Source organism: Coregonus lavaretus (assembly GCF_964263955.1).
Source record: "Coregonus lavaretus genome assembly, chromosome: 21".
Lineage (NCBI taxonomy): Eukaryota > Metazoa > Chordata > Actinopteri > Salmoniformes > Salmonidae > Coregonus > Coregonus lavaretus.
The window spans coordinates 29,765,830-29,792,104 of NC_140008.1; the positions used below are offsets into that span (position 1 = coordinate 29,765,830).

The 26,275-nt window shown below is 45.2% G+C and overlaps 1 protein-coding gene across 2 annotated transcripts; it reads right to left on the reverse strand.

Annotated features, from left to right (window-relative positions):
* Window positions 1–1,115: 1,115 nt before the first annotated feature.
* Window positions 1,116–12,580, reverse strand: LOC311148944 (SERPINE1 mRNA-binding protein 1-like). Of its 2 annotated transcripts, none has more exons than XM_084185984.1 (9): window positions 12,194–12,580; window positions 10,536–10,731; window positions 7,607–7,750; window positions 6,092–6,160; window positions 5,709–5,783; window positions 5,366–5,537; window positions 5,209–5,268; window positions 4,827–5,060; window positions 1,116–2,667 (listed from the first exon to the last, which is right to left on the reverse strand). In XM_084185984.1, the coding sequence occupies exons 1-9, from the start codon at window positions 12,447–12,449 to the stop codon at window positions 2,608–2,610; spliced, it is 1,266 nt and encodes a 421-aa protein (XP_084042110.1). In that variant the 5' UTR covers window positions 12,450–12,580; the 3' UTR covers window positions 1,116–2,607. The 2 variants fall into 2 exon arrangements, with proteins under 2 accessions (XP_084042110.1, XP_084042109.1); XM_084185983.1 differs by having other exon boundaries at window positions 6,092–6,163; window positions 12,194–12,546.
* Window positions 12,581–26,275: the final 13,695 nt, after the last annotated feature.

Consider the following 26,275-nt stretch of genomic DNA (forward strand, 5'->3'; position numbering starts at 1 on the left):
ACTGCTATTAGCCCATTGAATAACAACAGATTCAATCATGGGGAAAAACAGTAAAAAATGTTATCAAAAGGAAGAATGTTTTGAAGTGTCTGTCCTATATCTGAGATAAGTACAAATAAATTAAAATGTTTTTACTGTGAAATTACCTTTGACGTGGAAATGCCCTATTCACCTCCATTAATTTTTCAGCCGGGTACCGGGTTATCTTCAGACGTGTCCCGTGACACTTGGGGGTTTGTAGTGCAAAACGGAGAACACCATTGTGCCCACCTTTCCATAGAGGGGTCATATTAATTTGTAGGCCAAACCGTTCGCACATTACAGACGTTTTCGTGAGAAGACCGTTTTTCGAGATGTTTCCTGGTCTGACAAACACCACAGATGCAGAAGGCCGACATCGACGGATTGAGATGCAGCCCATGCAAAAAACATATCTGTAGCTTTAACAGAAGATTTTGATGGGGATTTTTATATTTATTTATGCCAGATGAGCATGAGGTGACCACAAGCGGATTTTTATTTATTTCAATTTAAATAAAAACATTGTGTTAAGCCCAGCTCATGAGGCCCCTTGATGATGTGAGGCCTGGGGCAATTAATTGCCTCTACTGCCAAATAGTAAGTCTGCCAGTGCTTATATGCAGTGTCATCCATGTTCAAATAGTAGATGAGCACTATCTCAAAGTAATAATCCAAATGTCCACTAAGGTTTTACTAAGACGCATCACATATTGGGAAGTCTTGTGAAGGCCAGTGTGGATGTAGGTTTTTGTTCCAGTTTGTAGTTGACTACAGAAGTTAACATAGCTCTGGCAGTGAAATATCTATCCAACCATAAAGCTAAATTACATGGTTAGGGAGCTAAACAGTCTGTCTTAAAAGTTCAATTTCTTAATATTACTATACTCGGGAACCAGTGCACCATTAAACAGCATTGGGATATCAATTTCCAGACTACCCTAAAAAATAACTTCAGGAACAAAGTCCTTATTTATATTTTACCTTCGCCACACAATGGCACCTTTATCTGTGAATGTATTTAATCACGAAAGAACACATATTTTCGTGTGTATGTGATTATGTATGTGACGGTGTTAGTCATAACAATGCAAAAATGAATCGACCATCTTTATTTACCGACGGAGGTCTATAATAGCAGGGTTAGGATTCACACATCTGTTGAGCACTTGGCTGACCCACACACACAATTGTATTTATTTCAGAGCAAATATGCAGTAGGGTGCCAGAGGGAAAATCAAAATGGAGGATCTTCAATCACCACAGGAAATACTGCAGGAGCAGGTTCACATTGATATCAGTATACTAGGCCCCGTTCAGCAGGGTGCGATGTACAGAGCGTTGCAGAAATGCCATGAGTAGAGATGACATGACTCAATCTACGTCTGTTCTATACAATACTTTCTATCTGAACGTTGCGCAATGCGGGGCACTGCTGAATGCGGCCCTGGAATGGTGTGTAAACAGTGTGAGAAGGTCTGAGGGCTTCCAAAGGACCTTGGCTGCATCACAAATCCGTGGCTTCCTCTCAGTTTTTTCCTTACCTCGGACTGATGTGTCAACTGTTTTCAGATCAGTGCAGGTAGAGGAAACAAGGTGAGGAAGCCACTATGTCATTGAGACGCAGCTTATGAGTTGTTAAATGAAACCATACAGGGGGAATGGTTCACCTATAGAGCTAAAGATGTCAGAGGGATACATTTTAAATCATTGAAGTCTTCCTTCCCCCTGCTATCGAGTCCTTTGAAAACTATTTTCTATTCAAAATACCTTTTAATACAGAACTGATTTAGGCTCGACTTTAAAAATGTGTTAAGTGTAGTGTATATACACTTAAATAGTTATAATGGAGCCTAAATTATTAGATCAACGATCCAAGGCATGTCCCTATCTGCACCATAAGAAATAATATAATCTCACCCCAAGATCTCTTACCATGAATTTCTTTTTCAGGCCTATATCATAGAGGTCTAGGCCTTAATTAAAAATAAAAATAAAATACATAAAACTGCAGAACTAAAGCAAAGTCCTTGAAATCTCACTGAGTGATGATACAGTAACCTCTTCAGAAATACCCAGTATGGTAAGAGCTAGTTGGCTTGGGTTCCATCACAGCACAGCCTGGTTTGAAGTGATCATATAGCAAAGCAAGCTATGGGACACCACAAGCTCAAATGATAACTCTTTCTCATACCTTATATTTGGACATGCGTATTTTCAAGCAGCAATACAAAAAAAGTATTAATGAAGAACGCATAATCTCTGAAAAAAATACTGTATGAAAACGTCCCTGCTACCTTGTCTCTAAGTACAAAACCTCTACCAATAATTTGCTCCGGAAGTAGCAAGAAGTCCTTTTCTTTTTTATATCTTTTTTTCCATTTCTGTTTTTTTTCTCATTTTCTTTTTAATAAAACGGGTAAAATTCAGTCCGCAGATGCGAGTGTCATGGGCCATGACAGTCTTCTCCATCATATAATTTTTTCGGAAGGATCCAGAAACATGCAAGCCTCGTAGAGAAGGGGCCTAGGGGGTCTGCCCGGGGGTCTGCTAAGGGCTCCTGGGGGCCTATGGGGCAGCCACTCCATCTTAGGCCAGGGCCGGGAAGGCCTCGGGGTCGTCCACGTTGGGCACGATCACCCCGCTCGGCTGGGAGGAGGGTTAGAGGGTTGGGAAAACAAAAAGGAACGAGATTGATCAGACGTATACAGTGAAATTATGACAATGTCTGTTGTACTTAAACAATCCAAATTCCCTTAACTTGAACTTGCATAAATCTTTGCCACAGCAGCCGTAACAGACCAATAGTAATTATACGGAAAAAATATATACTGAACAAAAATATAAAACGCAACATGCAACAATTTAAAAGATTTTACTGAGTTACAGTTCATAAGGAAATCAGTCAATTTAAATAAATAAATTAGGCACTAATCGATGGATTTCACATGACTGGGAATACAGATATGCATCTGTTGGTTACAGATACCTTTAAAAAAAAAATGGGCCTCAGAATGACGTTGCGGTATTTGTGTGTATTCAAATTGCCTATCGATAAAATGCAATTGTTTGTTGTCCATAGCTTATGCCTGCCCATACCATAACGGGGCACACTGTTCACATCAGCATATCGCTCGCCCACACGACGCCATACACATGGTTTGTGGTTGTGAGGCCAGTTGGACGTACTGCCAAATTCTCTAAAACGACATTGGCTTATGGTAGAGAAATTAACATTAAATTATCTGGCAACAGTTCTGGAGGACATTCCTGCAGTCAGCATGCCAATTGCACGCTCCCTCAAAACTTGTCTCCCGAGTGGCGCAGTGGTCTAAGGCACTGCATTGCAGTGCTAGCTGTGCCACTAGAGATCCTGGTTCGAATCCAGGCTCTGTCGTAGCCAGCCGCGACCGGGAGACCCATGGGGCGGCGCACAATTGGCCCAGCGTCGTCCAGGGTAGGGAATGGCCGGCAGGGATGTAGCTTAGTTGGTATAGCATGGCGTTTGCAACGCCAGGGTTGTGGTTTCGATTCCCATGGGGGGCCAGTATGAAAAAAATAAAATAATAATAAATACACTCACTAACTGTAAGTCGCTCTGGATAAGAGCGTCTGCTAAATGACTAAAATGTAAATGTAAAACTTGATACATCTGTGGCATTGTGTGACAAAACTGCACATTTTAGAGTGGCCTTTTATTGTCCCCAGCACAAGGTGCACATGTGTAATGATAGTGCTGTTTAATCAGCTTCTTGATATGCCACACCTGTCAGGTGGATGGATTATCTTGGCAAAGGAGAAATGTCGTTTTAGAGAATTTGGCAGTACTTCCAACCGGCCTCACAACCACAGACCACGTGTAACCACGCCAGCCCAGGACCTCCACATCCAGCTTCTTCACCTGCAGGATCGTCCAAGACCAGCCACCCGGACAGCTGATGAAACTGGGGGTTTGCACAACCTGTCAGAAACCTTATCAGGGAAGCTCATCCGCTTGCTCGTCATCCCCACCAGGGTCTTGACCTGACTGCAGTTCGGCATCATAACTGACTTCAGTGGGCAAATGCTCACCTTCGATGGGCACTGGCACGCTGGAGAAGTGTTCTCTTCATGGATGAATCCCGGTTTCAACTGTACCGGGCAGATTGCAGACCGTGTATATGGCGTTGTATGGGTGAGTGGTTTGCTGATGTTAACGTTGTGAACAGTGCCCCATGGTGGCGTTGGGGTTATGGCCAGGCATAAGCTACGGACAACGAACACAATTGCATTTTATCTATGGCAATTTGAATGCACAGAGATACCATGACGAGATCCTGAGGCCCATTGTCGTGCCATTCATCCGCCTCCATCACCTCATGTTTCAGCATGATAATGCACGGCCCCATTTCGCAAGGATCTGTACAGAATTGAAGCTGAAAATGTCCCAGTTCTTCCATGGCCTGCATACTCAAACATATCACCCATTGAGCATGTTTGGGATGCTCTGATCGACGTGTACAACAGTGTGTTCCAGTTCCCGCCAATATCCAGCAACTTCGCACAGCCATTGAACAGGAGTGGGACAACATCCCACAATCAACAGCCTGATCAACTCTATGCGAAGGAGAGGTGTCGCGCCGCATGAGGAAAATGGTGGTCACCCCAGATTTTTTTTAAAGGTATCTGTGACCAACAGATGTATATCTGTTTTCCCAGTCACGTGAAATACATCGATTTCCTTATATGAACTGTAACTCAGTAAAATACTTGAAATTGTTGCATGTTACGTTTATGTTTTTGTTCAGTGTAGTATTAGTAGTCCTTACCTTGTCAGTCCGGCCTCCGCGGACCGGCCTGGTGGGGGCTCCACCATCACGCTCGCGGGGCTCTCTGGGTTCACGCTCGCGGAACTCTCCTCTGCCCTCTCCACGCCCACGGCCCCCCCTGCCACCACGGGGTCCACCACGACCACGGCTGGGGCGGCCCAGGTCCCCAAAGTTTATCTCCAGCTGGGCTGTGATGTCATTGGCCGGCTTCCGGAAGTGGTGATCATCCTCTGTCTGAAAGTCAGTGGGGGAAGGAGAGCGTCGGCAATGACTGAACATTTGTTTCCTGCACACACGTCTGAGCCACATTCAGTCATCTTGATGTACATGTTTGTGGGTGCGGGCAGAGAGCGTGTGCGCGTCTGTTGGATGTGATACTCACCTTAAGGGCGACTCCCTCAGCCTCCACTGCAGCTTCAATCAGAGTATCATCTTTCTTCTCCTTTATTGGAGAGAAAGAGGGAAGAAAATGGAGTTAGGAGGTTATGGAAAACCAAACGGAGGCCAAGTCAGTTTTGTGGTTTTGACAGTCCACTCACGTCCTTGGACTTGTGCAGCACGTATCCTTTCTTCCACTGGCTGTCGGCTCCCTCGTTGGCCTTTCGGATGTTGAACTCCACCTTGGTTTTCTCCTTGTCCTGCTGGGCCTTCCATTCATCCAGAGTCATCTCCTTGGGTTCCACTTCCTTAGGTTCACCAACCTCGTTCTCCCTACAACACACAGATTACAAAACAGAACTGTCAGAACACACAACTGGCTGGAAATAGTATTAAAAAATATGGAGGAAAAGCCTTCCGCCCATGCTGTTAAATCCCTGAGGGGGAGAGAACAATCGGGGAGAAGAGGGAGATGTGGTAGAAGGCTCAGCCCTCTCAACTCACTTATTCTCAGAGTCGGCGGGCGGATGCTCCTCTCCCTCAGGGGTCTCCTCGGTCACGTTTGATTGGTCGAGCTCGCTGTGGAGAGGAAAAACTAATTTAGCTTCACCTGTGTGTGTCCACATTAGCTTAGCTCCACCTGTACATTAACACCTGCTGAACAGCCCTGTGTGGCTGCATGGCATTCCCATCCACGTCACTCATTCTCATACATTCAATATGCTGACAGGTGACGCTACCAGGACAATATAGAGACTAGGCGTCTTGACTCAACATGTTGACTTTAGTTTACACATAACTAAACAAGGTAAATCAAAACTCCTTACTGTCTTTTATAGAAAGTCTATTGAGAGGGTGTGTTGTGCTAGGTCGGCAGTGCAACTCACCCCATCTCATCCTTGACTGTGCCCCAGTTGTGAGATCCACTTCCACCACGCTTCTCCTCACCTTTCTGGCTGCTGAAACAACGTCTGGGCTTTAGCTCACACCTTCACTTCAAAACTCTCCAGCAAAAAAACAGTTTCTCTCAATGAGACTACCTTGGATGGAAAAACGTTAAATAAGTCGTTCTTATACTTCTAGGGCCAGTTCCCCAGACACAGATTAAGCCTAGCCATGGACTACAAAGCAAGCTCAAGGGAGAATCTCCATTGAAATGTATTTTTAGTCCAGGATTAGTCTTAATCTGTGATCGGGAAACCGTGGCTCGATCGCAACCAACAGGCAGAACCTAACGTGCTCCTGCAGGTTACCGCTAGATTTCTTAAAACGCTACTAACGGGAGATTACATGCACCTGCGGGCTAAACTACGCTTGATTGCAATGAAAACAAACCCACAAGGATAAAACAGCAGATCAGTTGATCGCGCGTTGTTATCATGTCAAGTGATTATGATACCAGACAGCTGGTCTAGATTCTCTACTCCCAGCCCCCAATGAAAATGACCTATCAGGAGCATTGGAAACCAAGGCTGATGAATGTAAAAATACCGTGAGGCCTATATTTCATTAAAATACTTCACCTTAAATGGCAAATTAATATATTAAGATTTACTTTCATTAGTTACACATTTCAAATCTTGTACTATCCAGGGATATTCTCTCCCCCCCCCCCCCAATCTTGATAAGAAATGCCCATATCAGACAATTTTAGTTTAAAGATAGTTGTATTTAATGGATTACATAAATTGGAAATTAATAAAATAACAGTAGGCTACACCATCAACATTACTTTTCCATTCATACAACGTGTCGGGTAAATTGCCACAGTAGATTTGCCGTGGTAAACAAGGAAATACTTTATTTCAGTTGTACGGAATGATTGTAAAATAGATAAATCGCCCTTAGTCTGGTCAACTAGCAAGATTAAACATTTTCCAATGATAATGGTCCTCTGTAGCTCAGCTGGTAGAGCACGGCGCTTGTAACGCCAAGGTAGTGGGTTCAATCCCCGGGACCACCCATACACACACAAAAAATGTATGCACGCATGACTGTAAGTCGCTTTGGATAAAAGCGTCTGCTAAATGGCATATTATTATTATTATAATACCCACCAGAGGGTCGAAATAGTCTTGGAAAATGTTGGTTGCAATCACGACTAAAAGATAACCACGACATCCGCGTTATGTAGAGGTAAATCGGTGGCGGATGATGGTTGCAATTGAGAACAGCTATGCGGGTGACTTTAGCTCGTATTTATGGTTTAAGGAGAGATCAGCTGGTGATATAGTGGCCACCAGTGGCTGCAATTGGCCCAGTGTTTTCCAACCCTGGACTAAAAAGCACTTTAGAACAGAGATTCTCCATTCGAGCAGGAAAACGGCCTAATAATGAGATTTCATTTATCCATCCCTGAGTTAGCTAGCTACATCATTCACAACATGACACAGAAGACTTACGATCGATCGCTGCCGCTGTGTCTGTCGAATTCACGCTTTCCTCTGACGTCGAAGCCGTCGCTCCTGCCCATGCCCCGGCCCCTGCCGCCCAAGCCCCGGCCCCTGCTGCCACCACGTCCTCTCATCGGCCTATCACCAATGGGCCTGGGGAGACCGACAAGGAAACAGACCAATCAGCAGCCTGCCTCACAGGAGGGAACAGTTGATGTGTATTCATTGAGGTTAAAACATTCAGAACGTTGCAGATAGAAATGTAACAAATAGAGTCAACACGTTATCTGAACGATCTCTAATGTTACATCCTCACGAACAGACCCCAGTGCATAACTAATAGGTGTTTCAGACATTAAATGCTACAATGAGGACCCAAAACACAATGTGTGATCTATCACCAATACTGTGAACTACACTGAAACAGTATTATACCATACATTACTTATCTTTCCTTAGGCAGGGCTCTACGCTGACCTTTTTTACAAGGAGCACGTGTGCGCCTAAATTGAAAAATGTAGGCACACAAATAAAATGTAGGAGCACAATGAAAAACATTAGAGGTAATAAAATCTAGAATCCTTCATTTTTCTAGGCGCAATGCCTCAAATAAAATTCCAGGGCACATAGCAAAATATTTAGGCACATTTGTGAGTAAAATGGTCACACTGTAGAGCCCTGCCTTAGGCACTGTTTGAATACCTAAAAAATATTTGTCCTTCTTTAGAGTCATCATTGTTGGATTGTGAGCCCCCCCAAAAATCCCCTGGCTATTCATGATAGACCAGCAACTCTTTCCACAAAGGAAGAAAGGACGTATTTGAAACGCATTTAAACAGGGTTTATATACAGTGAGGGGAAAAAAGTATTTGATCCCCTGCTGATTTTGTACGTTTGCCCACTGACAAAGACAAGATCAGTCTATAATTTTAATGGTAGGTTTATTTGAACAGTGAGAGACAGAATAACAACAGAAAAATCCAGAAAGACGCATGTCAAAAATGTTATAAATTGATTTGCATTTTAATGAGGGAAATAAGTATTTGACCCCTCTGCAAAACATGACTTAGTACTTGGTGGCAAAACCCTTGTTGGCAATCACAGAGGTCAGACGTTTCTTGTAGTTGGCCACCAGGTTTGCACATATCTCAGGAGGGATTTCGTCCCACTCCTCTTTGCAGATCTTCTCCAAGTCATTAAGGTTTCGAGGCTGATGTTCGGCAACTCGGACCTTCAGCTCCCTCCACAGATTTTCTATGGGATTAAGGTCTGGAGACTGGCAAGGCCACTCCAGGACCTTAATGTGCTTCTTCTTGAGCCACTCCTTTGTTGCCTTGGCCGTGTGTTTTGGGTCATTGTCATGCTGGAATACCCATCCACGACCCATTTTCAATGCCCTGGCTGAGGGAAGGAGGTTCTCACCCAAGATTTGATGGTACATGGCCCCGTCCATCGTCCCTTTGATGCGGTGAAGAAGTTGTACTGTCCCCTTTGCAGAAAAACACCCGCAAAGCATAATGTTTCCACCTCCACGTTTGACGGTGGGGATGGTGTTCTTGGGGTCATAGGCAGCATTCCTCCTCCTCCAAACACAGCGAGTTGAGGCCAAAGAGCTCCATTTTGGTCTCATCTGACCACAACACTTTCACCCAGTTATCCTCTGAATCATTCAGATGTTCATTGGCAAACTTCAGATGGGCCTGTATATGTGCTTTCTTGAGCAGGGGGACCTTGCGGGCGCTGCAGGATTTCAGTCCTCCACGGCGTAGTGTGTTACCAATTGTTTTCTTGGTGACTATGGTCCCAGCTGCCTTGAGATCATTGACAAGATCCTCCCGTGTAGTTCTGGGCTGATTCCTCACCGTTCTCATGATCATTGCAACTACACGAGGTGAGATCTTGCATGGAGCCCCAGGCCGAGGGAGATTGACAGTTCTTTTGTGTTTCTTCCATTTGCGAATAATCGCACCAACTGTTGTCACCTTCTCACCAAGCTGCTTGGCGATGGTCTTGTAGCCCACTCCAGCCTTGTGTATGTCTACAATCTTGTCCCTGACATCCTTGGAGAGCTCTTTGGTCTTGGCCATGGTGGAGAGTTTGGAATCTGATTGATTGATTGCTTCTGTGGACAGGTGTCTTTCATACAGGTAACAAGCTGAGATTAGGAGCACTCCCTTTAAGAGTGTGCTCCTAATCTCAGCTCGTTACCTGTATAAAAGACACCTGGGAGCCAGAAATCTTTCTGATTGAGAGGGGGTCAAATACTTATTTCCCTCATTAAAATGAAAATCAATTTATAACATTTTTGACATGCATTTTTGTGGATTTTGTTGTTGTTATTCTGTCTCTCACTGTTCAAATAAACCTACCATTAAAATTATAGACTGATCATTTCTTTGTCAGTGGGCAAACGTATAAAATCAGCAGGGGATCAAATACTTTTTCCCCCTCACTGTATATTACCACCCTTTTCCTACACACCCTGCTGTGCTGTAACAGGTTAAGCTAAGTGACAAGGCAAAGCTGAGGAACTATCAGTGAAGGTGGCGTGACTTTCTCTGCTGCTAAACAGTAGTGGAACCCATAATTAAGATGTGGTTGGGTTACCTCTGACAGCCTGAGGGGAAATAGTCCTGTCAAATGGAGAAGGGGGTTGTTTTTGTTTACACAATAAAGGCCTGGTTAGTGTCCATTTTAAAAGAACAGTACTGTCCTACATTCGAGTGCCGGTGTGGGTTCAGTCTTTTGTATCAAAGTCGTAAATGAGGACTAATATCAGTTTATTTGTGAAATCAGATGGGTTACTGCTAGGATGGAACAAAGGCCTGCACACACACAGATCTGAGTCTTGTTATTGTTTGGGTTAGTACCTGTTTAAAAATAAAAAATCTCCCATTTGGTGCCAACTGAATGTACCCCTGCGCCACCCAGTACTCACTTCTCCACAGAGAACTCTCCTCCCTCACCAGGCTTCTCCTCTCCGCCGGGGGGCCTCTCGAAACGGCGTGGTGGCCGTCTGTCAGTCCGGGGGGGTCTGTCTGTAGGGGGGCGGCCCTCACCCTGGAACTCACGGGGCGGTCCACTAGCTGGGCCCTGACCCTCAGGTCTGCGACCCATCCTCCTGGGACCAGGTCCTGGAGCAGGACAGAGCATAGGAATTATTAATCCTCTTATGAGAGACAATTTACAGTTAAGGTTCTTTGAAAAACAAAAGGAGTACAAGAGTACTTTTCTCTAGAGTTTTTCTAGCAAAGATAACTCAAAACAGGGGAGTGAAATGGAGACTACTGTCATTAAAGCTAGAGCTTTTCTCAAGACCAGTCTCCAAAAGAGAGCAGGACTGATGTACTGGACTAGAATGTAAGGGCTTAATCATGAAACATGGAGGAATACAATTAAATGTAAATGTCCTTATAAACAGATGAACTGACATTGAACTTCGTATTATGCACCATGCCAGTACTAGCAGATGGAAACATGCCCTAAGTCTGGTCTGACAAGTCCCTCCCACTGTTGACCAAAATAGACTCCCACCCCTACACCCCAGCAGCTGAATGCACGTTGATGCACCTGTCTCTTCTTCTCTTGGGTTTACATTTTTTGCTTTGTTTTTGACTGGTGTAAGTAGGATGTAACGTGCTAACAATACAGGGGCCTCCTATTTTACTTTTAGATTGTGTAGATCCGTCTAAAGTTAGCCAGTAACGTTAGATTACTCACTAATACGAGAACGTTGTAAAAGTACGTGACAAATTATTTGGCCAATTGATAGTCTTATCTAACGTTGTTTGTTCACTGAGTAGTTGGAAGCGAGCATACTCGTGAAGCTGTTATCTGACAAAAACAACAAACGCCCATATTCACATTAACAACCGCGATACGCAACGCAAGATGACATCATTCCCTGCCTAGACAACATGTTGGTGCTGTTGTACACCCCAAGCCACGAGGTTGGTCACGACGCGGGATAATAATGCGGGTAGCGAAAGACTCGCTATCTACGTTAATTTGTCCAGTTACTTGGTTAGAAAACAACCCTCAAAAATATAACCAAGAGATTCTAGTACGATCGCTTCGCTTGTGGAAGTTGGCTTACAACCAGGTGTAAATACACGGTTCGCTAGTTGGGTGAACAATTTCAGTTGCACGAAACTGACAATTCGCCAATCGTGCATTTAGCAAGTATGTAACTACCCATCCAACACTGATCAAAAGGTATTTAGAAAACTAACAAGCAAATTACTTTGGTAAGTTAACGTTAGCTATCTAATTAACTTGAGGCTAACAATCCTGGCTAAACAAGGCACCGAGTAAGATGCGTTTTATTGGCAGCAAAACAAGTTCGCCTGCAAGTTATTTATCAGGGGACACAATACTGTACCACGCACACTATCGTGACAATTTTTTTGTTGCAATGAATGCGATAACAAGCTTCTCAACTTTAGCTGCCAACTGAACTGACGCACAAAAGGAATCATGTCGACCTCATGGAGGCTTTGAAACCATAGTTAGCTAGCTAACGTTAATGCTGAACTATCCAGCGAGAACTGCGACTTTGCAGACCAATCCGACATTTATTACAGGAAACAGTCTTACCATCTTTCTTCAGAGGCACGGGTGCCAGAGGCTCATCTTTCTTATCGGCAGGGACCATCTTTCTGTCTTTCTGGGACTCCTTTTTCTGGAGCTTGGCGGCTTGAGCTGCGGTCTTGGCGGCACCAGGGACAGGAGCCTCCTTCTTCTTGTTCTCGGCCTCCTTCAACAGCTCGAACGGGTCCGACTCGTCGTCAAATAGTTGGTCGAATCGGTTTGCTATGGCGCAGCCGAAACCTTCTTGCATATGTCCGGGCATGATGGCGCCCCTTCAGCAGGATTTTCCTCCGATTCTACGAGGCTTGGTGCGAACACTTCGCTAAATGACGCCACAAGATGGCTGGGAAAAGGACCTTCTTCTCTTCCGGCGTAATAGACATCCGGGGCCTCAACTTTGGCGCCGGGTGGGGCGTGTAGTTCTTTGATGAGGGAGAGTTTCGCGAAAACATAAGGGGCGGCTCACTCAAAAAACTACAGTACCCACAACGATAATGCCTTTTTTTTTCTCCATTTGACAAGCATGAATGTTTTTTTATACCTGTTGTAGTTTGTGTTCAAGCATATACTTTGTATGGGAGATCTTTCTATACTCATCTAAACCCACTGTATACTATACACACACTAGTCATACTCACCCTCAAACCCTTTGCTACATTGTTTCTCCATAGTCATTTAGCAGACGCTCTTATCCAGAGCGACTTACAATTAGTGAATGCTTACATTTTTCATACTGGCCCCCTGTGGGAATCGAACCCACAATCCTTGCGTTGTAAATGCCATGCTCTACCAACTGAGCTACAGGAGGGCCATAGTGCTTTGCCATATCAATTTGGCCTGCATACCCAAGTATGTCTTCCAAATCTAAAACACTGTTCTGGTAGTCAACTGAGACATCTGTGCATATTTCAGAGCAGTCAATGGTTTGTGACCTTTGTCAAAGTTGCGTCAATTCAAATCTGGCATTAGGAACAAAAGAGGTCAACACGACTTCTAAGATATACTAGTATTTTAATTAATATAAAACCTTCAATGGTAAATATGATGTTTCGTATATACGGGCTCCTTGAAATACCTCGCAGGGCACTTCAGAGAACTAAATCCATTGTTTCAGATTGTTCTTCAAATACTCTTACAGAGAGAGAGTTCCCACCTCTCTGCTGGCCAATCAGAGTAGAGACTTGAGCGTGGTTTAGACTTACTCAGCCAATCCGTTGGCGCACAGGCTAGTCCCCCGCCTCTTAGCGCATCCCTGTTTCCAGGCATACGTTTATCATAACAACCTGTCATAGTGAGAAGAGCCAGCTCCCCTAGACACCATTCCTACGTCCAAGGAAGGTTCACAGATCACAAAGAACCAGTATAGTCTAGTATTTGGAGACACAAATCCTTATCTCATTTTACCCCCTAAAACAGCTCTTCACATCAATCACAGCTTGCCAGGTGACACAACCTACATTAGCCCAGTCAAGAATGCATTCTTTCTAAGTTAGTCATCCCATCAATTATAAAAATAATAAATCCCCCATAATCCCCCTTTTCACACCCACTAGGGTGTGATTCAAAAAATAAGAAAACACAGGGTGTCAGTCATTAAAATACAATACAAACAAAAAGAATCACACTTTTATTAATAGGCCATAATGATACTAAAAAATTAAAACCCTCAGTCCATCTACACCCAACTTGCAAATTGTTACCAGTCATCAAAGAACTTCAAACCATAAAACACAGGATTAATAGAACACAAAACATAAGACTATTAAAACATAAAACACAAACAGAGATGTATATTTTGGCCCCCTTTAGACACCCTCTAGTGTCACTCCACCAAGCCTGGTAGGTCATATCCTCCATTCCTAGGTTGGAGTCCAGGATTGGGCCGTATCTCACCATCTGTTGAGAAACCACCTTCTCCATCTCCTTTCTCACCAAACCTCAGACACAGGAAATAAGACAACATCCACAAAGAACAAGTATACCCATAGAAGCTATAACTTCACCCAGAATAGTTACAACAATAGTTTTCCATTTATCAAATATGTTATCAAACCAACCGTTTATGGAGCTATCAATACCAGAGTTCTCAGCCAGTTCGTTCGTCAGCGTAGTTACTCCCTGAAGCTCTTTTGTCACGGACCCGTCCGGTGCTATATTGTTTGAGGATGAAAATACAGCACATATATCCAAACAGAACACAAACTCCGCCCCGCTCAGCCAAAAGCATATCTAAAGCTATTCTATTCTGCCATGTCATTAAGCTAGTTGCCGCTGTCTGCTCAGCTAATCCCTTTATTGCATCACGAGTGTGGTTTATAAATCTTTGCTGGTTATAGTAAATATAATTTATCCAATCTACGTTTTTATTAATTGTTGACCACCAAAAAAGACTTGATTCAAACTCAGCTGCGATCTGATTCCTAGCTTTGAATTGTTCTGGAACCCCTCGAGGTACTCCTATCCCATCAATATATATATCCTTTCATCAAAGGATCCCGGGAGGAGGTCCTACTTTCTACGTGACAACTCACCAGTCTCTGACACGTTTGATTGTTTACATATGTAGGTGAGTTCACAATCAGTTATCACCACACAACCATCAGATGTCAGCACGGGCCTGGTTTTGGATCCTAAAATCCTCTGGCTGCAACAAAGAGGAGAGATTAGTCATGTTCTCTTTTAGTTGTGATATTCTCTGTGTGGGAGCAGGAGCTAAGATGCCCTACTCTGTATCCTATCTTACTAGTCCTAGAAAAACAATTAGAATCCCCTGAGACTTCAAACGTAGGCAACCTAGGTCGGAATGACTTTGTTATCGGGGGATACAGATAGTTCAAGTTACTACAAGACTCTTTCACCACATTCCCAGGTGGCTTGCATGGAGGATAAACCTGTTTTTGCATACTTCAGACTTTCAGACAGTACCTACCCTTCTATGGGTCGCACTGCCATTTCTGGTAATTCCCTACTTTCACAATACTACACCTGTCCCTAAACTGTGTATGGAGATTTACATATCCCCCCCGCTCGGTATGAGCAACTACATAATCCCAGGATGTACATGGTGACATACATATGGTGATGTCCTTCCCTAAAGTCCCTAGTACTTCCCCTTTCCCTACGTCTAGCTGTCTCCTATGCCTTCGTAGACTGTGCTCAGGTATTATTTTATCAACTTGTGTTAGGTTAACTACTACTTCTGGCTGATCAGGAGGGTCTGAGTGTGTTAGGAATATGGCCCCCACAATCAGACAGCTACCTACCGTCGGGAGACCTGTGAATCCCCACCCTCGCCCTGAGAACATGTCAGACGCCAACCCATTGCTTCACCTTCTACCGAACTCACACAGGGATGATCAGACAGGGTAAGGGAATCTTCGTTAAGGAGCCAACCCCCGAGCCCTAGTGGTGATCGGTTCTTTCTCCTAACTCTGTGTTTGTTCATCAGGTGTAACTGGGTTTACCTTTTTGCAGTGTGTGACATGCACCCAGGTGGATCTAATAGGACTTGATAGGGCCCTTCCCAACAGGCCTGCTTCCAGTTTTTCTTCTTTTAGGGACTGGATCCACACCCAGTCTCCTGGTGAGATAGAGTGGGTCACCTTCTCCTTTAGTTCACCTGTGGGGCACAAAACCTCTGACATACGGGTGTGGTTAATAAACTATCTTCACACATACATGTTGAGCTCTCAATTTCTATTGTTGTTTTTTTTTTTTTTTTTAGTATTTTGTCCTCTCCTTCGTATATATTTATTATTTAATCCTATCACTCCCCCTTTTTGACACATGATTTGCCCATGTGTTAATATTACCACCTTCCTAAACCATCCCTTATGTAATTTATCATCCAATTGCCATGCCTTTCATTTTCGAGATTGTCTTTTGCTTCTTTATTGCTCCTCCCACTTCCTTTGTCTTTTATGGCAGCTAAATTCGACTTTCATCCAGTTCAGAATCAATTAGTAATCCAATCATCAATCTCTTATCTTGTAAAAACACTCATGTTTAGTTCAAACTCTGTTCTACCCAGGCTCTCCCGGGCTTGACCTGAAGACTGATTGTTGGACATGACAAGTCCATATTTAGGTCACCTAAGTCTTCTGTCTAGCAACAAAGAATAAAAACCTCTATGTTCATGATTAACCCAGTTATATCTAATAGCCCACCAAAAAAAAAAACCCTCATCATCTTTAAATCACGACCAATGTCATATCCCTCTTTACTCTCTACCATTTGGATAACATCCCTGATGTATGTATGCCTCCTTAGAGTTCCAAATTATTTTACCATGGGCTGCCATTGCCTTCCCATAGATAAGATCACTTAATTTACCCGTATGCAGTACATAATGGAGTACCCAAGCGTTACAGCAGTTTATCATTACCAAAAAGCTCATCATTTGTTTTTTTTGTTTAATGGTTTTGGCGCTTCAAGTATACCAGTTTTCCTGGATGAGTTTAACATTCGCCCCTCCTGAGTTATAGTGTGTCCTAGGTAAATGACCTCGCTCTGCCAAAGTTGAAGTTTCTTTTTGCTCACTTTGTGTCCCTGTTCTGCCAGGAAGGTTAACAATTGGATTGTATTCCTCTTACATCCCTCCTGAGTGGGATTAGCCAATAGAATATCATCTACATAAACTAACATTTGGCTTCCTTCCCTAGGTTCAAACTTTCCCAAATTCCTAGTTATAGCCTGGGCAAAGATTGTAAGACTTTCCGAGTAGCCTTGAGGCATCCTAGCGTAAGTCCATTTCCTTCCCTGAAAAGTAAAGCCAAACCACCCCTGACTATCCGGATGAACTGGGATACTAAAGAAAGCATTAGCTAAATCTATCACTGTAAAATAGGAGTTCTCTGGTTTCAATTGGTTCAGCAATGTATGTGGATCTGGTACACATGGAGCTCTGGGAATTATATTTCTATTAACCCCCTGCAAGTCCATGACCATCCTCCAGTCGGCGCTAGGTGCCGCCTTTTTAACAGGAAATACTGGAGAGTTCCATTGTGCCTCATCTCCAGGAATTATCACCCTCACTTAAGTAAATGCTGAAATGTAGGGGTTATCCCTTTTATTGCTTCTGGTTTCATAGGGTATTGCTTTTGTTATGGTCTATTATCGGATCGAGGAATCACTTGTACTGGAGCTACCCCCTTAATTAGTCCTACATCTGCTGGTCCTTGTGACCATAATTTGAACGGAATTGCTGCTAACTCAGCCTCCTGTTCCTGAGTTAAGAAAATCTCTTCCTGTCATCCGTTAAAACTTGTCTCCAAGTGGACCCCGGGCAGGGTTTTTGCTCTCCAATTTAACTTTCTTCTATATCTCCCAGTGGAGTGGCCATACTGATCCCCATTTGGTGTATTCTGCCAGTCAGTAATGTTTTTCCCCTGTTTTATCCATTTACCTAGTGATAACCATTCCTCTGAATGTTCTTTCACTAGGGCAACATGGGGGCTCCACCTTTCTCTGTACAGCCTCTGGCTCTGTAAACCCATTTTAACCCAATTTGAAAAACAACAACCACAAATAGCCAGGCCTCACTTAATTTGGTAGCTCACTTTTATGACCTAAATACTGCCTAACTGAGATGAGCTAATCTCTTTCTCCTGGTTATAATCTAAAGATGGTAGTATACACAAAACATGATACCGATATCCCCAGTCTTAACCCATCAATAATTGTTTGTATCAATCTAATTCCTCATAACTAATCCATTAAACCACTCAAAATTCCTCGAGTATACAATGATTATTTAATTGATTACCCTAACTCTGCTACATGTGATCTCATCTCAAATGATCCATTATCAATTATTTGTTCAACACCCTAGGAAAATCTGTCTCCCCTTCTATTCTTCCTGTCCCCCCTGTTTCACCAATCCAGAACCCACCACAGGCTGGCGCTATTCCCCAGCACAACAGCCAATGCATACTTGCATCCCCGTAACCAAAATAAATTATCGTTCTAGAATGTACCAACAATTTTGTATTTTCCCGCTAACCCATTTCAATTCGCTATTCAATTTCTTTAACTGTTCTCTCTGATTAGGCCCTAATTAATAAAACAAATACTTGCTATCGTTGATCAGCATACACTTAATGACATTCCTATCATCTGAACCATGTACTGTCTCTTACATCTCCTCCCCCTCTCCTGCTCCTTCCTACATTATGAGGGAGGCGCGGGAAACTTCCCTACAATCTTCCTTCTTAGGAAATAATGTCATTCGTACTTGTAACATATTTTCATAGACCTATCTAGAATACTACTAAAGCTATCTTATGCAACTTTTAATACACGTAAAAACTCTCTCTCTCTCCACCCATTCCCTATTGAATAAGTTAGTTTTTCTATTTAACCCCAAAACACGCTACAAATAGTCCATTCAACATTACCAAACCAAATACTCCATCGTACCCATTCAATCAACACATCAGCAGTGGAATTTACACTCATAAATGCAGATTGTTACTCCATGCCTTGAAATGATAAATAGATTTCCACCAATAGCATATTACAATGATTTCTCATCTTACCCTCTAACACAAAATGAAGTTCCCTCACTGTACTACGTTAGCTCTACCATGATAATTAGTTCAATTTAACCCTCTATTTGCTTTGTACTATATTATACATTATGTCTAAAACAACATTACTTATGGTCAGTTTATTCCACCATCACATGATCCAACAACGCCACAATCTTAAACTCATATGGGGCGGCAGGCAGTTTAGTGACCAATAGCGCCGCGCCAACAACCGAGAGGTCGCCGGTTCCAATCCCGAGCCGACCAGGCGGAAAATCTGCCGATGTGCCCTCGAGCAAGTCACTCAACCCCAATTGCTCCCATAAATCGCTCTGGACAAGAGCGTCCGCCAAATTACCAAAAATGCAAATGTAAATGTTCTCTACTAACTGTGCCACTAGAGATCCTGGTTCGAATCCAGGCTCTGTTGCAGCCGGCCGCGACTTGGATACTCATGAGCGGCGCACAAGTCTTCCAGGGTAGGGGAGGGAATGGCCGGCAGGGATGTAGCTCAGTTGATAGAGTATGGCGTTTGCAACGCCAGGGTTGTGGGTTTGATTCCCACGGGGGGCCACACAAACAGCGCCGGAGAAGATGGCTGCCGTTTTACAGCCCTCTAACCAATTGTACTATTATGTGTGTTTTTCCGCGTTATTTGTAATTTATTTTGTACATAATGTTTCTGCCATCGTCTCTTATAACCAAAGAGAGCTTCTGGATATCAGGACAGCGATTACTCACCTCGCATTGGACGAAGATTTTTTCTTCAACGAGGCGTTCGCGAAGGATATCCTACAGACACCCGACAAGGCCCAGATCCCCGTCATTCGCGTGAGGAAGAGACGGAGATATCGCGGACGCAGATCCGGGTGCCTTGTAAGGATCCGACGGCGAGCGAGTAAACTGCCTCTCCCATCAATCCTATTAGCCAACGTTCAATCTTTTGAGAATAAAATTGACGATTTAAGATTACGGTTATCCTACCAACGGGACATTAAAAACTGTAATATCTTATGTTTCACGGAGTCGTGGCTGAACGACAACAATGATAACATTCAGCTAGCAGGCTATACGCTACATCGGCAGGACAGAACGGCAGACTCTGGTAAGACAAGGGGTGGCGGTCTCTGTATATTTGTAAACAACAGCTGGTGCACAAAATCAAATACTAAGGAAGTCTCGAGGTTTTGCTCGCCTGAGGTAGAGTATCTTATGATAAGCTGTAGACCACACTATTTACCAAGAGAGTTTTCATCTATATTTTTCATAGCTGTCTATTTACCACCACAAACCAATGCTGGCATTAAGATTGCACTGAATGAGTTGTACAAGGCCATTAATCAACAGGAAAACGCTCATCCAGATGCAGCGCTCCTAGTAGCCGGGGACTTTAATGCAGGGAAACTTAAATCCGTTCTACCTAATTTCTACCAGTATGTTAAATGTGCAACCAGAGGGAAAAAAACTCTAGACCACCTTTACTCCACACACAGAGACGCATACAAAGCTCTCCCTCGCCCTCCATTTGGCAAATCTGACCATAACTCTATCCTCCTGATTCCTGCTTATAAGCAAAAACTGAAGCAGGAAGCACCAGTGATTCGGTTAATAAAAAAGTGGTCAGATGACGCAGATGCTAAGCTACAGGACTGTTTTGCTAGCACAGACTGGAACATGTTCCGGGATTCTTCAGACAGCATTGAGGAGTACACCACATCAGTCACTGGCTTCATCAATAAGTGCATCGATGATGTCGTCCCCACAGTGACCGTACGTACATACCCCAACCAGTGTCACACCCTGGCTCTGGGACTCATTATGTTGAGCCAGGGTGTGTGCATTCTATGTGTTCATGTTCTATGTTGGGTGTCTAGGTTGTCGATGTCTATGTTTGTATTGAGTGACTCCCAATCGGAGGTAACGAGTGTCAGCTGTCGGCTCGTTATCTCTGATTGGGAGCCATATTTAAACTGTGTGTCTTCACCTTGTGTTTGTGGGTTTTTGTTCCGTGACGGTATGTTTAACCGTGGACTTCATGAATCGTGTTTTGTTTTGGTTTTCGTGCTTTAATTAAATAAAGTCATGTTTATTTCACACGCTGCGCCTTGGTCTACTACTCCTTACCCAGACGATCGTGACAGAAAAACCCACCACAAAAGGACCAAGCAGCGTGTCCAGGAGCAAGGAGACTGGACATGGGAGGAAGCGCCGGGTAAGGAGATCGAGAGGCTGGCGATGGCCCAGGTGGGCAAATCGTGGTCCTGGGAGGACATGCTCGGGGGCAAGGGACCTTGGGGGAGGATCAAGGACCTGGCGAGAGAGGAGCAACGGCGTCAGCAGGGCCATCGTCGGAAGGACGAGAGGCAACCCCAAAAAGTTTTTTGGGGGGGGCACATGGCTTGGGCGGCTGGGCAGCAGGAGGCTGCCACAGGGAGACGTGGAGAGAAGGCTACCGGATTACGGGAGCCATTGGCGAGTAGAGGGAGGGAAGTAGTGGAGGCACGGCGTAAGAGACTGAGGTGTGTTACCAGTCCGGTCCGGCCCGTTCCTGATCCCCGGTTAAGGCCAGTGGTGTGTGTTCCCAGTACGGACCGGCCTGTTCCTACTCCACGCATCAAGCCCACGGTGTGCGTCGCCAGTCCAGCCCGGCCGGTTCCTGTTCCACGTACAAAGCCTACGGTGTGCGTGGCCAGCCCAGCCCGAGCTGTTCCTGCTCCATGTACTAAGCCTAAGGTGTGCGTCGCCAGCCCAGCCCGGCCTGTTCCTGCTCCACGTACGAAGCCTACGGTGTGCGTGGCCAGCCCAGCCCGGCCTGTTCCTGCTCAACGCACAAAGCCTACGGTGTGCGTCGCCAGCCCAGCCCGGCCTGTTCCTGCTCCACGTACTAAGCCTAAGGTGTGCGTCGCCAGCCCAGCCCGGCCTGTTCTTGCTCAACGCACAGAGCCTACGGTGTGCGTCGCCAGCCCAGCCCGGCCTGTTCCTGCTCCACGTACGAAGCCTACGGTGTGCGTCGCCAGCCCAGCCCGGCCTGTTCCTGCCACCTGCACCAAGTCTACGGTGCGCGTCGCCAGCCCGACCCGGCCTGTTCCTGCCACTCGCACCAAACCTACGGTGCGCGTCGCCAGCCCGGTCCGGCCTGTTCCTGCCACCCGCACCAAGTGTACGGTGCGCGTCGCCAGCCCGACCCGGCCTGTTCCTGCCACTCGCACCAAACCTACGGTGCGCGTCGCCAGCCCGGTCCGGCCTGTTCCTGCCACCCGCACCAAGTCTACGGTGCGCGTCGCCAGCCCGACCCGGCCTGTTCCTGCCACTCGCACCAAACCTACGGTGCGCGTCGCCAGCCCGGTCCGGCCTGTTCCTGCCACTCGCACCAAGCCAAGGGTGCGAGTCGTCAGCCTGGTCCAGCCCGTTCCTGCTACTCGCACCAAGCCAGGGGTGCGAGTCGTCAGCCTGGTAAGGCCCGTTCCTCCTCCACGCACAAAGCCCGGGGTGCGAGTCGTCAGCCTGGTAAGGCCCGTTCCTCCTCCACGCACCAAGCCTACGGGGTGCGTCGTCAGCCCTGTCCGGCTCGTTCCTGCTCTCCGCACCAAGTCTGTGGTGCGCGTCGCCAGCCCATTCCGGTCCATTCCTGTTCCACGCACCAAGCCAGGGGCGCGTGTCGTCAGTCCGGCTCCGGCCAGCGGGGCTAGACAGGACCAGGGGTACTATGGGGGGTGTATCGGAGGGTGGTGGTCAAGGCCGGAGCCAGAACCGCCACCGAGGAGGTATGCCCGCCCAGCCCTCCCCTGTTTGGGGTTTTTGAGGCGCGGTCGCAGTCCGCGCCTTTAGGGGGGGGTACTGTCACACCCTGGCTCTGGGACTCATTATGTTGAGCCAGGGTGTGTGCATTCTATGTGTTCATGTTCTATGTTGGGTGTCTAGGTTGTCGATGTCTATGTTTGTATTGAGTGACTCCCAATCGGAGGTAACGAGTGTCAGCTGTCGGCTCGTTATCTCTGATTGGGAGCCATATTTAAACTGTGTGTCTTCACCTTGTGTTTGTGGGTTTTTGTTCCGTGACGGTATGTTTAACCGTGGACTTCATGAATCGTGTTTTGTTTTGGTTTTCGTGCTTTAATTAAATAAAGTCATGTTTATTTCACACGCTGCGCCTTGGTCTACTACTCCTTACCCAGACGATCGTGACAACCAGAAGCCATGGATTACAGGAAACATCCGCACTGGGCTAAAGGGTAGAGCTGCCGCTTTCAAGGAACGGGACTCTAACCCGGACGCTTATAAGAAATCCCGCTATGACCTCCGACGAACCATCAAACAGGCAAAGAGTCAATACAGGTCTAAGATTGAATCATACTACACTGGCTCTGACGCTCGTCGGATGTGGCAGGGCTTGAAAACTATTACAGACTACAAAGGGAAGCACAGCCGCGAGCTGCCCAGTGACACAAGCCTACCAGACGAGCTAAACCACTTCTATGCTCGCTTCGAGGCAAGCAACACTGAAGCATGCATGAGAGCACCAGCTGTTCCGGACGACTATGTGATCACGCTCTCCGTAGCCGATGTGAGTAAGACTTTTAAGCAGGTCAACATTCACAAGGCCGCAGGGCCAGACGGATTACCAGGACGTGTACTCCGAGCATGTGCTGACCAACTGGCAAGTGTCTTCACTGACATTTTCAACATGTCCCTGACTGAGTCTGTAATACCAACATGTTTCAAGCAGACCACCATAGTCCCCGTGCCCAAGAACTCTAAGATAACCTGCCTAAATGACTACCGACCCGTAGCACTGACGTCTGTAGCCATGAAGTGCTTTGAAAGACTGGTCATGGCTCACATCAACAGCATAATCCCAGAAACCCTAGACCCACTCCAATTTGCATACCGCCCCAACAGATCCACAGATGATGCAATCTCTATCGCACTCCACACTGCCCTTTCCCACCTGGACAAGAGGAACACCTACGTGAGAATGCTATTCATTGACTACAGCTCAGCATTCAACACCATAGTGCCCTCTAAGCTCATCACTAAGCTAAGGATCCTGGGACTAAACACCTCCCTCTGCAACTGGATCCTGGACTTCCTGACGGGCCGCCCCCAGGTGGTAAGGGTAGGTAACAACACATCTGCCACACTGATCCTCAACACGGGGGCCCCTCAGGGGTGCGTGCTCAGTCCCCCCCTGTACTCTCTGTTCACCCATGACTGCATGGCCAGGCACGACTCCAACACCATCATTAAGTTTGCCGATGACACAACAGTGGTAGGCCTGATCACCGACAACGATGAGACAGCCTATAGGGAGGAGGTCAGAGATCTGGCCGTGTGGTGCCAGGACAACAACCTCTCCCTCAACGTGACCAAGACAAAGGAGATGATTGTGGACTACAGGAAAAAAAAGAGGACTGAGCACGCCCCCATTCTCATCGACGGGGCTGTAGTGGAACAGGTTGAGAGCTTCAAGTTCCTTGGTGTCCACATCACCAACGAACTATCATGGTCCAAACACACCAAGACAGTCGTGAAGAGGGCACGACAAAGCCTATTCCCCCTCAGGAGACTAAAAAGATTTGGCATGGGTCCTCAGATCCTCAAAAAATTCTACAGCTGCACCATCGAGAGCATCCTGACTGGTTGCATCACCGCCTGGTATGGCAACTGCTTGGCCTCTGACCGCAAGGCACTACAGAGGGTAGTGCGTACGGCCCAGTACATCACTGGGGCAAAGCTCCCTGCCATCCAGGACCTCTATACCAGGCGGTGTCAGAGGAAGGCCCTCAAAATTGTCAAAGACTCCAGCCACCCTAGTCATAGACTGTTCTCTCTGCTACCGCACGGCAAGCGGTACCGGAGTGCCAAGTCTAGGTCCAAAAGACTTCTCAACAGCTTCTACCCCCAAGCCATAAGACTCCTGAACAGCTAATCATGGCTACCCGGACTATTTGCACTGCCCCCCCACCCCATCCTTTTTACGCTGCTGCTACTCTGTTAAGTATTTATGCATAGTCACTTTAACTCTACCCACATGTACATATTACCTCAACTACCTCAACTAGCCGGTGCCCCCGCACATTGACTCTGCAACGGTACCCCCCTGTATATATAGCCTCCCTACTGTCACTTTATTTTACTGTATATATAGCCTCCCTACTGTCACTTTATTTGACTTCTGCTCTTTTTTTCTCAACACTTTTTTTGTTGTTGTTTTATTCTTACTTTTTTTGTTTAAAATAAATGCACTGTTGGTTAAGGGCTGTAAGTAAGCATTTCACTGTAATGTCTGCACCTGTTGTATTCGGCGCATGTGACCAATAAAATTTGATTTGATTTGATTTGATTTACTTTCTCACCCATGACATACGTCTACGTTCGGGTGAGCAAGTTTAGAACATCTCTCGTCAGAAACCCACATGCACCTCTCAAATAATCACCCCGTGTGGCGTTCCCAGCCAACTCCCAGTCTTTCCTGGCTCCAAAAGCCACACTTTTGCTCTCTCCAGCCCCCCCCCTCGCAACTCTACCTTCTGTGTCCTCTGAGGAGCTGTGTTTCTTGTTTTCAATATTCTGCAGTTAATTAAGGTACTTTAGTCTATTTATTTAAGTCAAATCATTCCCACCTAATTAGTTAAACTCGGTGCCAGATTATTTCAGCCTTAATTATTTGAAAGCAGTATTCTTACAGTGCCACACATCAAATGGTAAATCAAAACAAATAAACCAAAGTGTTTCAATTATTTAACCAATGGTTGATACGTCAAATTAAACGCCACACATCAAATGGTAAATCGAACGAATAAACCCAAGTGTTTCAATTATTTAACCAATGGTTGTTATATCAAATCAAGCGCTAAACCATATTACTTCAATTTACTTATTTAAAACCAGTGTTCTGCTATATCAAACGTCAAACGTTACTATTCAATTATATCAGTTCAAACGTTTCAGTTTAGTCACACTCATTCATCACTTTACATTTTTATGTTTTCGATTGTCACTGACGGATTATACGGTTTGAGTAACCACAAATCCAACAGTTATTCCCAAATTATACCGTTTGGACAGTCACAGACATCTTTTGATTCCCAATTTGTTTTCTATCAAGGTATACAGGTTTATCATTCACACTCTCATGCACACGACAACACTCGCACTGTCTAACTTTTTATAGTACCTCCTATGGGTGTCTTTTGTTAACGTTTGCACACTTTAAACTTTATTTCCTAATTGTAATTCTCATTATTTACTGTTTTAAAATATTCTTTGTATTCACAGCCAAAAATGGTACACAGTTAAACGTAGTATACAGTTATCACACAGCAAAAATAGTACACAGTTATCGCACTCACTCACAATATACAGTCATAATCCTATCACACAGTCAAATATGTCACACAGTCATAAATGACACACCTACACTCCACACACAATCTATTTGGGCACACAGCCTCTTCTATTTGGGCACACAGTCTCCTCTACTATCTTTAAAAATACTCCGCTGAACCTAGCCATATCCTCGAAGTTATGGACCTTGCCAGTCGCTAGTATTTATCTAAAA